General features: G+C 36.2%; 1 protein-coding gene across 1 annotated transcript; it reads right to left on the bottom strand.

Annotated features, from left to right (window-relative positions):
• Positions 1-1,228: 1,228 nt before the first annotated feature.
• On the bottom strand, positions 1,229-16,758 carry F (espin protein forked). Its single transcript, XM_083051563.1, has 12 exons — positions 15,435-16,758; positions 10,568-10,696; positions 9,958-10,231; positions 8,498-8,693; positions 7,658-7,836; positions 7,267-7,339; positions 6,455-6,603; positions 4,856-5,108; positions 3,646-3,995; positions 3,114-3,289; positions 2,766-2,956; positions 1,229-2,122 (listed from the first exon to the last, which is right to left on the bottom strand). The coding sequence occupies exons 1-12, from the start codon at positions 15,444-15,446 to the stop codon at positions 1,900-1,902; spliced, it is 2,205 nt and encodes a 734-aa protein (XP_082907689.1). The 5' UTR covers positions 15,447-16,758; the 3' UTR covers positions 1,229-1,899.
• Between the last annotated feature and the right edge of the window lie 2,371 nt (positions 16,759-19,129).

Here is a 19,129-nt window from a genome sequence, read left to right as displayed (position 1 = left end):
AAAATAGTCATTTACAGAATTTTGATGAGTTATTTCTTCGGATTTGGAAATAAAATGAAAGTCATAAGGGGTGAAATCTGACATACATTCGACAGCAATTCGATCTTAAGTCGTGTATTGTTTCGGAGAAAGAAAATTTTTTGGTGAAGTTATCGATACTGAATGGTTATTTTGAAGAGCTCTTAGATATTAGCCTTATTCTAGATCTAGATAATTAAGTTATTTTGATTATTGTTAATTTGATTTGAAGAGCTCGTTTAGTTTGAACAAATTATTCTATAAAAATGATATAATAACCCTCGAACATAATTAGATTAAGTGTGTCGAGCTAAAAGGAAATTATGTTGAAGAATAAATATTATTCTATCTAATTATTATTTTTTTTGTTTATCTTATTTACATACAAACAATTCACTTGTGTATGTATATAAACACAATATAGGTTCAATAAGTTATTAATTAGACAGATATTATGTAGATACATATAGAAGTATTAATTGCTAGATAATTTCGCGTATAGTCGCGGATTCGCATTAAACGATATCCCAAAGTTAATGGGTTAGTATAATTCCATGCTTAAAATATCTCGTAATCGTTCCTTGCTCCGTTACTTCGTAAAGAGATAAATCTTTGCAGTGTCGGAAGATAATTGTTGTCTGGAGCGACATGTTGTAACGCTCCGGCGTTATCGTGACGTTATAGTGATTAATCAACGTCAGTATTAATTCGCTGATGTAGTTTCTGCGTTCTAATGACTGTAACTGGTAGTTACTAGCCGTATTATCGCTACTGCTAATGTTCTCTCTCTGACACGATTAATCGGATTTATATAGAATCGCCAACTGTCTCTTAGATTAGATATACCTACTTTTCCATGAAATTTTACAATTTTTTTGCAATTAAATATTGACTGAAATAATCCTTGAATTAAATGATAATATGTATGTGTGTATGTGTGTGTAACATTTAGAAAATTAAAATAACGAAAGAACGAAATTTTCGTTGAATTCAAGTAACCCTTAACTGGAAAAAGTAAAATTAAAGTAACTAAACTAAGCGGTGTATATTTTAATATTTTTTTCAGATGAGAGGAGTTAAAATTAATTGCTTAAGATTTTGCCTTAAGCTTTATTATGCAAACGAAATTATAAGACTTATTTGTATGTACATATTGATTGCTTTTAATTCGTATTACATAATTTAAGATATAATTATCATTCTTTACATAGTTTTCGTTTTTTCTTGATACATTTTTGTCGAATGTTTACGCAATATATTTTGGAAATGATACTTCAATAAACATATTTTCAAAGATTGCCTTGTTTCCAGAAATTTAAAGAAAATGAACGAATTATCTTGTTAAAAATGATTTCTCTGAACCTTACAATCTTGAAATATACATTAAATTTTACTATGTTTCGGCAGTTTCCATAAAAAAGGATATGTGTGTTCAAAGTTATAATATTAGTTATGAATGAGAATATTTGCAAAGACGTGTCTTTGCAACGATACTATGAGTATATAAAAATATCCATTCAATTCCTTTTTAAAGTATATATCAGTACGTGCTAGTCTTTGCAGAGAATATCAAACATACTTCCTGTTTTGTATAATTCCGTGAACTATCTTATATGTTCGTTTATATTTCAACTAGCAAAAGATATATATATATATATATATATATATATATATATATATATATCTATATATATATCTCTCTCTCTCTTGCATTTATTTTTTATTTTGCATTTGTTGCATAAGTTCCTTTAACTTCGGATAGATTTCATAACATACAAGTCACGCGCGTTCAATAACAAATAATTTTAGCGAGATACTTACATCACGCGAATTTTCTTTTGAAAAAGAAAAAACAGAGGAAACGTTCGTAACGCTCGATGATTAATCAAGAATATTGAGCTTGCTATTGGTCTTCCTTAATTGTGCTCGCCAAGGTATAATTTGACCGTCGTCGGAATCGTCCTTGACGGGATCATCCCGTTTCTCGTCGACCTCAGATTTATCTTCCTTCTTAGATACCGCCGTCGGCGAAGCGTCCCTCTTCGGGTTCGTCGTTGTGGCCTCCAACTTCGACGTCGACGTGGACGCTTGTGTCGGGTTCAGTCTGCAACCAATAACATGACGTTTGAAAATTTTTTACACTAGTATATTAAAAATTATTGAAATAGTAAAATAAAATTGTTGAAATAAAATCATACAATAAATAACATAACAAAAGAAAAATAAAATATAAAAAGACCGTATAAAAAATATTGTGAAGCATAGAGATTCTTGATATTCTAGTTTCGCGCTTGAAACTTGAAAAGATGTTTTGAATATAATGATATGTCATCGAATAATGCCGTATCTCTCCATATAGATAAAGATATATCGCTTAATATATTTAACTGACCAATCTTTTAATTTACGCATATAATATCACATATATTGCATAATTGTGCATGTAACACGAGGCAGAGGTACTTAAGGTCAATTGCAACGAGGGACAATTGTAATACTTGTGAGATAATTCGAGCGCACTTAATCCCCCTATATACTTTCAAAACAGGTAGAGCTAAATCCCATAAACTAACGTGAAGTAAATCTCTTCTGAAAAGCGTCGAATGTGATTTTGTTGGGAGCAGTTAAAAATGTATCGCTGTGAACTATTTTAATTAATTCCAGCTTTATCTAATCAATGAGACTCGATGATATACCTACAACTACATCACACTAGTTGATCATACAGATCTAATTAATCTTCTTACCTCTTTTCCTCGTTATCTTTCTTGGCGAGAAGCTGTCGCTTCCATGGCGGAATCGCTTTCTGCCGCCTCTCTTCGTTCTCTCGCACTATTTGCTCCTCGAGTTCCTTCTTCGCTCGTTCAGCGGCCTTTCGGGCTAACATTTGTCGCTTCCAGATCGGTATCATATTTCCCGAACTGTCCTTCTCCGGAATCTACAAAAATATAGGATTTTGCAAAAATTTATAAAAAGTTATCTCCTTTCCGCAAAAAATTAAACAAACATCTTGAAAAATAGACTTTTCAATATTTTTACATGATTTTATATATGTATATATATTTCCTGAGAAGAATATAAAGTAAAATGCTTACTTGATCAACGAAGTTTGTAACGCTAAACGCTTTGCTGATTTCCGACATGAGATTCTGCTCCTGAGTCTTCTCGACTTGTGCTCTTTCTACCTTTAGTTTTTTGATACCTGGTATATCCTTGGTGCGCTTTAATTCGGCGATTAGATCCGTTTTTTGCACGAAGAATGGCTCCGAAACTGAAATGGACAATTTCACACATATTTAAATTTAATTGATCAATTTATCTATATCTTGTTTGAGTTCATTTTTGAATCTTTACAAGAAAGTAATTTTATAAATTTCGCGAAATTTAAGAGAATTTGTTACATACATGTTACACACAAAATTATTGTAAAAATATTTTTATCTTTAAATAGGAAATACATATTGTATCTAGGATAATCAAAATATACCGAGATAAATGTCGTTAATATGACATAGAATATAGCTCTTTGTACGCGAGGTTGAAATCTCGCATGTTGTTAAGGCGTTAAATTATATGTGTACATGTGTGTTATTATGTGTTATGTGTGTCGTGCGTGGACTAACTTACCGTTAGTCATAGACACGCTGCGCGGTGGCGGAGCGGAGAATGTCTTGGTGGCGTTCATCTTGGTGCCGGTCCGTCGTAGCTGGATACTCGTGAGGTCCTGGATGCTGATCGTGGCTAAGGGTTGCGGAATCTTGGAGCTTTCGATCTCGTTGCCAGCGTTGCTGGCGGTATTCGGGCCTTGACTCGCACTTTGTGTTCTCTGCTGCAAAGGAGACAACGGCGGTGGCGGGGGACCCGTAGGAGACCCCTTGACCTCCTCGCTGCTCCTTCGCGTTTCTTCTTCCTCGTCTGCCTCCTCTTCCTCTCGCGGCTCCGTATTCCGACTTTGGATGTCCAAGTTGTCCACTGACCTGCGAGCGCGATTTTTGCATCGTCACGCGAGCAGAAAATTTGAAAATAGCGCTGTTCGAAGATATAAATCCGTTTTCATTTGAATAAGATAAATTCAAGAGCTTCAGAATTTAAATTTATTTCACTCGTGATGATATTATTGTATATATAGATAAACTTTAGATATATTAATTTTATAGATTTCGAAAAAAATATTATTTTGATTTTAAGCACAAAATAGTTTCTCGAGAAAAAAGATATTAATTATGCTAAACTCATTTTTTTTATATGTATCATTAGAAAATTAAACAAGCACTAACGCATAAACTGTTTACGTTTTTATGTTGTAATTGATAAAGCTTTAATTGATGGCACCTATTAGTCGTAAAATAAACTTTGGTTTTTAAATACACGAAAATTGAATTGATAAATCATATAGTGTTAATAATAAATAACAATGTTAGATTTTTGTTAATGTGAGCTATTTTTTTATTTATATACTTAGATCGCATATAACACTCTGTAAAGTAAATAATTATTAAATAATTATACGAATGAGATTAAGTAATTATGCGAATGTGATGAACGAAGCATTTAAACCGCTTGAATCAAAAATTTAAATCACCATTTTCAGAACAGCGCAAATATACAAAATGAATGATACCATCGTTGCTTTTCGTTATTCGTTCGAATCATACATAAAATGATGTTACATAAACATTAGATAAAAGTACACTATATGTTGAATATACAAAATCTTATTTTAAAATATATTTAATTACTCAAACAATTAGATATAATCTTCGTTGTTTTTCGAAGCAAAAGACTACGAAATAAGCGGAAGTAGACACCGTTGTATGTGACAGGTAGGATCACTGACCTCGCTTTCGATAGACTGTTCTTGGACGTCACCTTGCAGATACTCTTGAGGTACTCGGACGGTTTCAGCAAGGTGTTGGAGTCCGCGTTGGCGAACTTGGGCGGTATGAACGGCAATACCATGTGCCTGTTTACCAGGTGGGACACCTGGCTCGCTTTAATTTCGTCCGCATCCACCGGTGCACTGGCGGGAGGCGGCACTTCCGGCTGCTGCTGATGCTCGCCAGAGGATGATACGTCGGACTTGTTGGTCGCTGTTCCGAGACCGGTGGTATTAGAGAAAGAGAGACAGACGGAAGACAGATAGAGAAAGAAGGATAGGGTGTAAGTGGTAAAAGAGGTAGATAGGTAGGTAGGCAAAAAGGGAGGGGGAGAGTGGGTCCTCGTTATATCCTCTAAGCATTGGATGAGATGGTCGCTACCGACGCGGGCAAGTGAAATCTAGGTAAGTATATTATATGCCCGATGAGTGCCATGGTCTAGTAAGTGAGCCAACTATCTCGGCGCTAAGCGTGATCCTCTAACAGTTTAATTAATCGCCAAAGTACGGGGGCGCAGCGATCCCAAATCGAGATCGACGGGACGAGGCCTCCCTTCTCCCCTTCCCGCCTCGCGCCAAATCGCGAGCCGGTCTAATTAGACCCGCAGATAAACATCGGACGAATAAATTTTCGCTCCAACCTAACTGTATAATCGCTGCTTGTTCGTATCGTCGATTCTCGTTAATTGCTCCTTCGACGATCGTCACGTGAATGCAGAGAAGCGCGTCGGGAGGAATGCGCCGAAAAATGTAAGCGTAATTCGCGCGAGTCAACACGGCCGGCCGACCATCGAGCGATTAAGACGCGGCGATAAGGATACGGTAACGCGGATTATGAATTTTTTATAATCTAATATTTTATAATAAGCACGCGTTATTTCCTGCTAGCCCGACAAACGACTTCGGAGATCTTCAATCTTCTCTACTCTAAGAAAAATTAATTAATTAGCGAGGATTTTTAATTTCCGGAAATGTTAAATATCGACGACAAATTCTCGACAATATATTATTCTGCAAATGGCGGCCTCATTAAGGCGAATCGATTCATTAATTAAAATCTGTCGAGGAAATATTTGAGTACGATAGCCTTCGCGATGACCGGTAGTCGTTAAACGTCGCGATTGGCAATAAAATTATTCATGTGTAACGTGATCTCTCGAGATGATCTTTCGACAGGAACAATCTTCTCTTTTCGCTTAAATATCGAGAATCCGTTCGCGATTATTGCGAATAAAGTAAAACTGCAATTTATACATGCTTTTAATTGCCGTAAAATTATTTTAAAAATTCTCCAATCTTTTTAAATTAGTTTTTATATTATCGATAATTAATCGACAACTGTTTTTATAAAGATATCCCGGAAGTAACGTGTTTTCTTTTGATCGCAGATCGATCTTTCAGATCATTTGATTCGAATGTGTTTTTTTTTTCGCAATAAACACACGCGGATATCACGCTATAAACGTGAACACGTCGTTAAAATTAAGCTGCAACTTTCACGCGGCATTTATGCAAGGGAGCGAAAGGATATTGCGGAGAGACCAAAATGCGATTTCTTACCGGAAGACTCGCTCCTTCCGTCCTGGCCGCTTCCCCGCGCGTCTTTCCTGTCAGCGTTTGCATCTATATTCGGTTTTGCATTTACCAGAACGACCACCATGTCGTCGTCCGGCGGCGGTGGAGGCGGCGGTGGCGGCGGTTTCGAGAGACTAAGAAACAGAGATCTCTTGGTTTTAATATGATGTTTGCGAAAAATATTATACATGGAAGAATATCAATATTATTATTATTACAACTTTCGACGTAGCGTCTAATAAGAGGTAGTAATAATAAAAATCAGGTGGAACCAAAAATTAGAGGATTAGATAATTTCAATTAAAAAAAATAAAGATAAGAAGAACAATTAGAATAACATTCGTGTATTTAATAACAGCGATAATAAATGAAGAAAAATTGTTAAACTGATAAAGAGAAGAAAATGACAGGGGTGTTTTCTGTTTTGTTTCGATAGGAATTCTTTTTATTCGAGAGAGGGCTTTTTTATGGGGTTGATATTAATCATTCGCTCGATAACCCTTTGGGTCGTTATCGCGATTATTCACGTTTGTTTCGTTTTGCTGATGCACTAACGATCGCAAACTGTTACGCGGTAAGAAAGCGGTCATTCTCTGTATGCTTGTAAAACACGGAGTATCTCATTTTCTCAAGGCGAAGCGGGCAACAAAAGTCAACGGCGAAAAGGAACGAAGTGCATCGAATCGCGCCAAATGGTGGCGAGCAAACTCGATCGACTTTCGATCGATCTTTCCTCCTTCTCTTAATGGCGCGGCCTAAAGCTAAATCTCAATCCGGTATCGATCCGCCCTACTTACCTAGGTCCGCCGTTGCCACTCACACGTATCTCCTTTTCACTTTCCACCTGCACGCCGGACAAGTCCTTCCTCTCTGTGAACCGAGACAGAACAGAGCGTTAATTAATCACAATCGTCCGTTTCTTTGACCGATTTAGGACTCTACAAGGTGGCCATCATGTTGGCTGTAATTACCGGGTGTTTTTTTGTACCCATTCATTTTAAAATTAATATCGATATCGATTTATCAATATACTTTCTCCGAATACGACACATAATCGCACGTCTTTCACTTTGTATTCTCTAGATCGTATTTGAAGATCGAAGAAAGTTTCACTCGTTTCTTAAAATTATCATCATCATCGTCTTTCTAATTGGATCATCCTGCAGCTACTTTCGATTTTTGACGTACCATGAGACGCTTCCGCGTTCGTTTTGATTCCCGGCTTGCCGATTCGCTCGTTGCTGCTGTGTCGCGACAAGGACGGGGTGGACGTTGTAGAGGACAAACCGTGGATCTCGCTGCTCATGTTCGAGGATTCGCTGGCGCTGCTGGATCGACTATATCGCCTGTCGGTTTTTCGGGAACGACTGAAATGTCAGAAACGATCTTATCAATGTTTCTCGCGGGTTCGCGATTACGAGAGATCTCCGGAGATTAAATATAATATCTACCTGTAATCGCATTCGATCGCTTATCTGCGAGATAAAATAAGCGAAATGAGTATGAAAAATAACGATATCACCGCTCTCTATTTGCGTTCGCGAATGATCATCTCTTTCTGACTACAAAGCCACACATACACAATTTTGATTTCGTAATACTGTTATGTGTCGTTCTTGATGCTGATGCATCGAGATTGTTTACCTTCGTGGCTTTGTAGTCGCCGATATAATTTTGTTATGCTACGCTCATTAAATTCTCTCCTTGCAAGCACGCGATTCGTGATATTGAGAACAATGCTAATAACATAGTACTTATGTTAACAAGCTATGTTTGCTGTGTCAATAATTTTTATACAACAATATTTAATAATGTATTTATATCTTATATTTTTTTCTTTTATTTCTAAATAGGTTTTTATATTATCTGTACCACGTTTCTGTACAATACATGGCCCAGTTCTCTCTTTTCCAGAAAATTAGTTTCATATAATTGAGAAAATAATTTCCCAATTTTACAAAAGCGGTTATAGATATTGAGATGAAACTTTTTATTTCGTTTGCCATCAATTCGCTTAAATTGTGTTACCTGCTGTCGGAGGCATTGTCCGCCGGCTTTTTGCGCGACGACGAGCTCACGCTACCCGTTTCCTCTTGCCTCACGCAGATCTGCTCGTAAGCGTGCTCCGAGGGCTCTCTCGCGAGCTCGGAGCGGGCTGCCTGTCCGTTATTGGGATGCGGCCGGCCGACGAATCCGTTGTTGTTGATGTGCACGTCCACTTTCACTGAAAGCCAAAGCCTCGCTCGGAATATACGTATCGTACACGAGAAAACGCAACGACGAGGCGTGCTGTCGCTTCTCATGCGAAACATCGTATTCGAAAAGTTTCGCGGAGAATTCTGCTTCGTGCAAAGTTGCAATGCGAAAAAAGAAATCGTCAATCGATCGATTATTTTATAAAAAAATATAATTTTAACGAATTAAAAAAATTTATAATAAAAAATTAAATCCAATTTCTTTAATCGACGACTTTTGCAGCATCTTTCGACGCCTCGCGATCGGTCCGTCTCGATCGCACTTCTTATTACTCTTACTCATTAAGAGCCACTGCACTGTAACGGTTTAACGGTATCCGCGGTAAATCGCGCGCAAGTCTTTAACCCGGTTTCGCGAAGCGCGCGTGTAGTTCGCGACGCGTGTAGCTTTTTTCGCTCCTCCGACAATTATCCAAGTATCTTCTCTTCTTCTCTCTTTTCCCGAGACGAATCCCGCGAAATTTTGCGCACATTAATCATATGTCGTTCGTAAAAAACTCGCGATCAAGTTTACCGCTCGCAAAGTAAAATGGATGGGAACGATAATTACGAGTTAAGTTCTCATAGTACGTAAGGGGTGTACCGTAAATAATGGATTTATGCAATACTTGAATCTTAAAATAACGTTTGCAACAACGAGAAAGATCTTATAGCTTCTTAAAAATTCGATCAATCAATATTGTTATATACGAAGCTGATGCAACGAAAGCAAATAATCTCAGCTTTGTTTAATCGAATGCAAGACTTTGTAAATATATCGTCGGAAAAAAAGAAAGAAAGAGAGACAGAGAGATCGACAATGCCGAACATTGGATGCGAATTGAGGTCGCCCTGGAGCCAGAACACTTGCCGAGAGTCGGCAGAGAGCACACAGGGTGCGCCAGAATTACCGTCTTAATTCGTCTCATCTCTAAATAATTCGATCGACGAAATTTATTCTTCTTCATATTCGAATCGCGTAACATTTTATCAAAAAATATCTTTGAATTTCACATTTTAAATAACTATAATAGTAAAGTCTTAAGATCCTGTTAAAACAAATCACTCATCATTTGATTATATCCAAGAAACAATTAATAATAAAATATAAAATCGCGATAATTAGTAATAAATTCGAATAATCATTACTCTGTGATGTTTTTTCACTTTCGATAACGCTGAACATACTTCCTGGACACCATGTGTATCGCGCATTATAACGTAGCGATGAAGTATCTGGGACGTGCTACTTACCAGTCAGAGTATCGTCTTTCCTCTCCGCAGCATGACGCTGATCCGCCGCGACGCCGTTCCGCGGCTTCTCGGCGTCGCCGAACAGCCGCGTGATCCTGGTGTAGACGAGATCGTGCGGGCTGTGAAGGTAGAAGGACTCGCTCGTGTCCTTGGGCTTGGGCGGCTCGCCGATATACGCGCTCATAGGATTTATGTAAATGCCATCCCGCGGCCGGGAACTCGGCGGATGCAGAAAGAACGGCTCTTGGAACATTCCGCAACCGCGCAGCGAGCACTGCGACACGTTTATTTAAACTTTAAAATTTTGTCTTTACGAGATAATTTTGTGGACTAATTATACACGGTTGAGTGTATATATATATTTCATAATAAATTTCACCAGATAAATAAAATAAAGAGAATTCTAAATTTCAATATCATGAAAAAAATTCTGTCTCTTAAAGTCTTGATAAGAAAAATTTTAGAAGAGAAATTTCTTATTACAAAAATATCCGATGTGGTATCTATGATAATTAATTTCAAAGGCGAGATAAATTTAAAAATTCTATTTTTCATACACTTTTTTTAATTATAACAGAATTATTTAAGTGCATAAAATATTTATGCTTGCCTTTTCGATGGAACTCGCGACACAGCTGCACGTAGTGGTGTCGCTCATGTGACCCGAATGGTCCGACCCAGCACGATCCCTGGCCATCTTCGGGGTGACATTAGGGGGAGGAGGTTTGCCGGTTTCCTGCTGCATGTCGAGAGACAAACAGAAAACAATTAGAATTATTATCCATTGGTGTTTAATCGCAACAAATTTGTTAAAAATGAAAATAATCTTGATCCTAGCTCGTGAAATCCGTCGCAATCAGTTCTATTACACGACTAACAGCAATATCTGAACTATCTATCTTTTCTTCACCTCTTTTTTTATGTCCTCGATGTACTTCAATATGTTTTAATTTAGAGAGAGAAGTAGCATTTGTCGAATTCGCGATAATTTTTGTTGCTTAACAGAGATTACCTATGGTTGCGCAAAAGTCTGTGACTGACCTCGTTCGCGTATTTATCAGAAGAGTTTACTGTGAGAGAAGAAGAAAAACTTCGATGATTCGGCGAACGTCACGGGAACATTGTTATTATTACGAGAGGATGCAATTATTTGGAGACCTTGCATATGTAAGCGGTTTGTAATAAGGCGAAAGTAGAAGCATATGCAGGATGTGATTAATACTCCTATGCAATTTTTATGCGAGGTCAGGAAAAGGATATTTATATCCTTTTTCACCGAACAATTATGTGGAATTAGCTAATAAAATAGTCTGAAAGAAATAGAAAAAAAATTAATGCTTTACCTCTCTCTCTAATAATTTTTTATTATTTTTATACATCTAATTTATATATTTATTATTAATTTTGATTTTCTATACTTCTATTTTTTTTTTAATAATAGGAAGTGACTTAATAATCAAATATTTTTTTACATATTAATTTCTGTGGACTTATCAAGAAACATATGTATCTCTGCTATCGATTCTCGATTTCACTAAATAAACTCAAATGAACATTAATGTTCAACGATGTAATTTAGTCGAAGCGATACGATGATTAGTAAGGTTGTAAAAGGAAAGCGATAATTATAATCGGCAGTTTCGCGTAACATCGATGAAATACTTTATTCCACATTGGCTTTAACGCACAAGAAAAAAAAAAAAAAATAAAAGCGACGCAGAACCGGACTTAATAATTTGCGCGAAACAGTAGCGAACGTCGACATCTTTTCTTATCGATCGTTCCGATCAGCAGAAAACGGGAACAAGCTAGACCTGTATGATCCAGAACACGACGTGTCGCACGCTTTTATGGGATCATGGCGGGAAAATTTTACTCTCGCATGTTTCCAGTCGGAAAGCCGGATTTATAGCGTTTCGCGTTAGACCACTGGCGCGTTAATTAGATTATACGGTAAGCCACTGGGCTCGTAACTTCTTTTTCGCGCAATTCCGTGTACGTGGAAATTGTGCACCGCCGTTTCCCAGTCGCTCTTGTTTCATCAAAGTGAAACTGCGTGTCGATATAGCGCGAGATTTTGCACTCGCGCGGTCGATTAAACTGACGAAGTATTTCCGAAGGGTAATCTGTCTACAATATATTGTGGAGCATTTTTGTGAGAGGCGAATAAAATAATAATTTATTATTAATCTCGAAAAATTAAAAATTAAATATAACATTGATAAAAATAATACGCATTATATTTATCTATTTAGCACAACTGTTACGTTAATATCTTTATTATTTAATTAATATTTATTACAGATTTATAATATATTATCTATCTAGAATTAAACACGCATATTTATAAAACTTAAGAGATATAATATATTAATATATCATTTAAAGATGTTAAACAGGACAAAAGGAGATGAATAATTATATATAAATAATTATAGAGTGTATCAATTTAAGCTCAATCATTTTAAAATCGCAGACTTGTACGTCGTACTTATGTTGTTATGTAAATTTATATGTTTAATCCATGGCGTAATTAGGTCGCGTGACGAAAGAAGGAAAGGAAAGAAGAGCGCGTATATAAGAGGAGATTCATCTCTATAATATTGCGATAAAAGTGACAAATTTCGCATCGGTCGATCATAGCGGGAAAGTGATACTTAAAGAGATGACTACGTGTATATATATTCTAATTTCTGAGCCAGCCGAGAAGAGAAATTCGCACTATGAGATCTCTCAGCCTTTAAATATCTCTCGAAATGCGGGTCAACCAACATTTCACAATTATTATTTCGCCGATCGCCAAGCGTCTTGTAGCATATTAAAATCCAAGAGAGACGCATTTATTTTTAAATCTGAGTTCTTCTTTTTCTTATCTAAAAAAAAATATATTTTTTTATTCTGCTTTCCTTTTTAAATTAACGAGAGAAAATGCAAGTGTGATTTTACAGTCTGTTGCATTCTTATGGCTTCTTGATCAGAGCGTCGCGTGAAACAAGATAGCATTTGACTCTTTACGAAGACAGGTATGAAAAAATGTATCGTGACGGAGATTGTGACAAATAATCGTGACAACGGAATGTCACCGATCCGTGATGGGCACTACCCCGGAAAAAAATGTCTGTCCACGCGAATCCTTTCCCCCGTGACGTGTATCCCGTTGCGTTACGCGTCAACGATACGGTTTTCGCCCAACCAGGTGAAGGACGATAAAGCAAAAAAAGGGAAAAAAAAACAGATAAATTCGTTCCTACGTGACATGGAATTAAAGCGAATTAAAGCGAGTAGAAATTAGAGTGCGAGTGAAATAAATCTGCGACTTTCTCGAGATTTAAAACCTTAAATTTAAAACTTTTTGTTTATTACTGAGGTATCTACCAATTACGATAATGAATTCTTGACATTGACGCATGTTCGCACGCGAAGATCTCGTCTTGACGTCGATCAAATTGCCTCTAACGTACAGCTTTAATCGTCGATTCATTGCTTATTACCGTAATTACGAATATGTTTGACACGCCTTTCTTGCTTCCGACTAATTATAAGTAGCAGATCCTATTTTATATATTTACCGTAATTCATCGATTAAGTAGGTGAGTTCGTGTATAGGCAATGACGAATGTTAGAAAGCCGCAGCTAAAACTATCATTACATTTTTATTATCGGATCGATGATTTCAGACACGTGCCAAATCAAATGTATCGGTCTTGAGAAAGTAGACAAAAATGATCTTCTTTATAATTTCGTTTAAAAATAGTATAATACATATAAGTTAATTTATTATAGTTTAATTTTTATTACGTTTGCCATTAATATTAATAAATGAATTGTTGAAAATAGCCTGCTCGCACAAGCGCTTAAAAATATTCAAAAAAATAAATATAGAAATCTTTAAATATAGAAATAAAATGTAATAGATTAATTAATCGATTGTCGCTCTTTTAAGATAAATAAAAGGGATAAAAATAAAATAAAATAATTGACGATTGATATAAAATATAAATGACGCGAATTAGACTTGTTGTTAATACATTTTTTGAAATTATTAGTTTAAACAGCCGTAAGTATTCCCTCGTATTATATCTTTCGCACGTGACGTATATTTTTATTTCCTATTAGATATTGCGACATTTTTTTATTGTCGAAGATAAGATTTAAGAGCGCATTAATTTCGTTATCGGTCGTGAATTGCATCTCATAACGTCTCTCTTATCTTCATAGACGTAAACGTTTGACGTTTGCAAGCGTTTGACGTTCAAGGCGACACGCGAAGAAAGATCTTGGTATGGAACTGACCCGCGCAAGGTCGCACGACTCTTTACGCTACGATTCGCGATATTGCTGCGATATTCCTTTTCACTCACGACAGACGAATGACACGGTGCCAATCGGTCGAACATAACTGCAAAAGTGAATGAAATGTCTACGTTACAAAAATATTTTTGATCGAGCAAAAAAAGTCTGCGAGCGGTCAAACTTTCACCAAAAATTGATTTCAAATTTGACAAACGATCTAAAATTTGGCGAAAGTGCGTGATGCTCATATATCTTGTATATGAAGTATGTGTATTCTATATTCTATATAAGATATATCTTGTATACGTTCATCACACATTTTGTGTTAAATATGTGATAAACTTGGCCACACCTGATACTTTGATTTAAATCAAATTCGCACGTATATAATAATTATATATGTTATATATTATTTTAGCAAAAATTGAAACTAAACATATGTTAGAAATATCACTAAATTTGTGCGAGAGAATAAATATCTCTAAATTGTTAGGAAGATTAGATTAAAATAATTGAGAAGAATCTGACCTTTACTTGTTATTTTGAATGTTGATTTTTTGCGACATTTAATTTCATTACATTATTTGTTGCACCTGAGTGTGTATTTTTTATAATACGCATGAACGTTCGTGCCGCTCGTTACGAGTGAAAAGTAGCAGCTATTAGAATTGCACGCAAAACCGGATCGTACGATAGAAACCGCAGTTCTCCGTTACAGCGAACCGATTTTACAACAAACTTTCAAGTCATCGTCGAGAGATTCGACGTTAGCGTTAAAATGGATCTTCAAGTTAATTCTGCGAATTAAAATTTTAAAATTTATCGATAATTATGAACTTTAAAAATAATATAATTATTATTTATTAAATTATGATGATTGAATTAGTCTATTTCAAATTTCATAAATGTGTATCTAGTCTAAAATATTATATATTCTCTAAAAAAGTATATAATCAGAAAATGCAGCTTTAAACAGCTGCAAAATATTTCCGTGTATTTTCTGCATAACTTGATTTGTTTTAATACTGATGTAAAATAATATGTATCACATTCTTTTGAAATTATAAAATATTGGACCATGAAGAGAATTTAATATATTAATGTTAAACGTTGCTTCTCATGAACATGAGAGAAGGGAATAATGCTTACGACATTACGGTACTTATGGATTACGGTTCACTTACGTATACACCCATGCAAAACCGGATTTCACCGCTGCTGCGTATATAATGCCGGAAACCAAAAGTCTCAGGTCGCTCGTTCGTTGCTCGAGGAAGTTTACTCCAGGAGGAGAAGAAGAAGAAGAAGAAAATTTCGCTCGATCTTTTCGTACATTTATCAGAACGCACGCTCCGCTGTCCTAGTTCGGACCAGACCGAGACTCGCCGAGGCTCGCGCCGTCAAGGCCGTTCATCCGCGAATCCCCAGAAAGATCGGAGAGACAACGGTACTTCCGCTTCGTGTCGATCTTTCAAATTGCCGATCTTCCTCGCAGATGAATCCTCTGGATTCAGATTCTTTCCAAAATAGCCTTCGGAAATTTTCAAACTGTTAAAACCACTTTTGGTCTCCTCCTTGAATTTCAAGCAAATTTTCAGATTTATTAACAGATCCGAATTCCAACAACTGGATTTTTTTGCACATTTATGTGTGTTGATTTCTGATCTTCCGAAGAATATCTAAAACTTTGTTAAATCTTTCCAGTCACTTCACACTAGTCATACTTGAAAAATATTCTCAGAATCTTCTGGATCTTACGCAGTTGGTCTAAAGACTATTTTCTACTCCATCCAAAATCTTCCACTTTGAAAAAATTATAGAATATCTTCCAATACCAGATTTTAAAATTGCTCTGCAGAAGAGTCGTCGAAAATCCTGGAAATTTTCCACACACAGTGCTATTTTTCATTGACTCTTGTCTGCTCGGCGAACACGTCCGGTCAACACGAGCAGTCGTGCGACTGTGACTCGAAGCTAACACCGGAGTCACGCGCGAGTTAGCACCTGCCGGCTGGCTGGCCGGGTGACGCGGGTCGATTTCTCGACCTGCGAGTGCACCAGGTTTTCTCCTTTTCGATTGACGAAGCGGGATCGAATCGATAGCGATGGTCGGGTCCAGGAACCCTTTTTTTTTCAATCCGGTTTCCAAAATTCAGCTTTCAGAGAACTGCGATCAGCGCGCGAGAGCGATCGGGAAAACGGGCGCGCGCGGGTGACGGTCGGCCAACGAACTCGCGCGGGTATACGATTCTTTCTCTCAGAGGAGGCCGGTGCGAGCGCAGGAAGCGGCAGACCGGGACTCTCTCGTCGCTCTCGAGCAGATCGCCGAGAGCCCACCTGTTTCTTGTACGATGATGAGATGTCGAAGTAGGGATACGACTCTGTCCATCGGAGAGACTTTTCGCGAATCTCTCGTCCTTTTGCCTTTCCTCGCGCTGCCCTACTCCCGACACCGTCAGATCCTGCGACTTATTCCGCTACGCTCCAGTTCACCAGTTTTTGGAAGAATGTCGGCTAATGAAAAGTTTTTACTGGCAGGGATCTTTAAATTTTTAAATTGCTTTTATATGATAAATATATGAAAAATTTAAGAAATTTTTAAAAATTGTTCTGATACATATTTAGATGCTTTAATTATTTATTGAGGAATTTTGTGGCTCTTTCTGAATATTGAATATTGATGCTGAAATATTGTAAATGAAAATTCTTGGGATATTCAAGAGTATATAATAAAATTAAATAATGCATTCAGATATATTCCTTAATATAATTTTTGCATTAATTGAAAGGAAAATAAACAGAAAGATTCAATTTATCATCTCTTCGCACTTTTACTTTTTTCATAAATTTTGCTTATGAACGATCTTATCAAAACATAGAACAGTTATCGGCATAAATTAGCATTAATATTCTTATTTTTTATTGATTTAGCGACGAACATTCTCTTGAAAAGTAAACGCGACTTAGAAAGCGTGCACAGCAGATAGAGTTCTTTTTGTTTAAACATGCATCTGCATTCGCCGTTCTCTCTCTCGAGATATGCAAAAGGAAGTCTCCTCTCGAGCAAGGAGATGAACAAGAAAGAAGTCGTCGTCACCACGAGGTGGCACCGCTCTTTCCTCTCTCAGCGGCATCTTATTCCCCACCACATGCTCGAATTTCTCACCTCCTCTTCTCTCACCTGATCTCACTATAACTGTAAAGAATAATCTTGCGTTCGTCTCTTCTCGCAGGTGCCGCTACGAGTGTCAGTGCGAATCTCGTCAGTTTTTGTAATAAATGTTTATGAATAGAAACTCATAATTCACAGGATTATCACACAATTTCCTTGCGAATACTAGTAATTTATAAGATTGAGCAATTCTAAATTCCACATGAAGAAAGCTGATCTTTTCAGCATGGACCGTTTCTTTTTTTTCCATTCATTTTATGATTGCGATAATAGTTACTTTAGTATTGTTCTCTTCTTGTGACTAATTAAATGAACGAGGCTAATAGTCTTAGCATAAAAAAGAAATCCGGCCCTCATTACATTATAATTTATACAAAATATATTATAATACTTAAAAATTAATATATAAAAAAATAATAAAGACGACTAAATTTTTTTTAATGCGTTTAGCAATTATAAGAAATTGATTTAGCAACAATTGTAACATTTTTTTAATTACAGAATTATTATTAACAAAGTTTAAATTAAAAGTTTAAATTACTCCATTTATTCTGGTGATTGCTGAATTTCGTTATTGAAATGTCATGATTATTGATTCAATGGAATTAAAGAATGGAACTAAATTAAAGATCGCTAAATTTAGCGTTTGTTAAATTATCTATAAAGTTGGATTTTTATATATACTAGAACAACACAAGCGCGCGCTACGCGCGCGCCATTCTTTGATTTCATATTTTAAAAAATAATTATTAAAATAATAATATTTTTTTGACAGAATCAACTGATAACTGTCAAAAAATATTAATCGAGTTTAAAATACCATAACATATTATTTTAAACAAATTATTTTAATTTTTAAAATATATTATTTAAAAACTTAATTAACAAATTGGCGCTTAAATCAGCTGATTTCTGTCAAAAAATATTACTAAAGCATTCATTTGCTAATTAAATTTCAGAGTAATAATACGTTATAAAAATTAAAGTAGTAATGTTGATAATACTTTATCCTCGATTAATACTTTTTGACAGAAATCAGCTGATAACTGTCAAAAATAATAACCGAGTTTAAAGTAGCTAATTTCTATAAAAAAAATATTAATAAATCTTCTCGTCCATAAAATCGTAATCAGTCTCGACGTTGTGATTATCTCGATTATCAAAACAGTCTTACAGAAAATTCTATTTTTTTTGTTCGCACTTGTTTTAGATTTAAATACTGAATTTTTATGCATTGCATAATTAATTAATATATACTTCTTTATGTATTGATTGCATGCATAAAAATATGTGAATTAATTATGCAATGCATAAATATTCATTACTTAAATCTTTAACAGAAAACCAAAAAAATAGAATTATATACAAGAATCTTTCGAACAAAATATCTATGCTTCTATCAGATTCATGCGTCTGTACACACACATCCAACACACTGCAGTCTCGCGCGAGACTGACCGCAAGACTCTGAGCAGCGGTATCGCCAAGCGCACCCGACACCCTACACATCCTCCACGCTGCGCATCTCGCGCGAGACTGATTCTCGAGACATTGTGATTGCGAGACTGATCGTCAGTCTCGCGCGAGGCGCGCAGCGTGGTAGACGTATAGGCTGTGTTTGGCGATACCGCTGCACAGAGTCTTGCGGTCAGTTTCGCGCGAAACGTGCAGCGCGATGGATGTGTGTGTATGTACAGACGAACGAAT

The sequence above is a fragment of the Prenolepis imparis genome, unplaced genomic scaffold (assembly GCF_030444845.1).
Source record: "Prenolepis imparis isolate NDT839.2.m4 unplaced genomic scaffold, iyPreImpa1.0 SCAF_12, whole genome shotgun sequence".
Classification (NCBI taxonomy): Eukaryota; Metazoa; Arthropoda; class Insecta; order Hymenoptera; family Formicidae; genus Prenolepis; species Prenolepis imparis.
The sequence above is the reverse complement of the archived record's forward strand: the minus strand, read 5'-3'. Positions and strand labels throughout refer to the sequence as shown.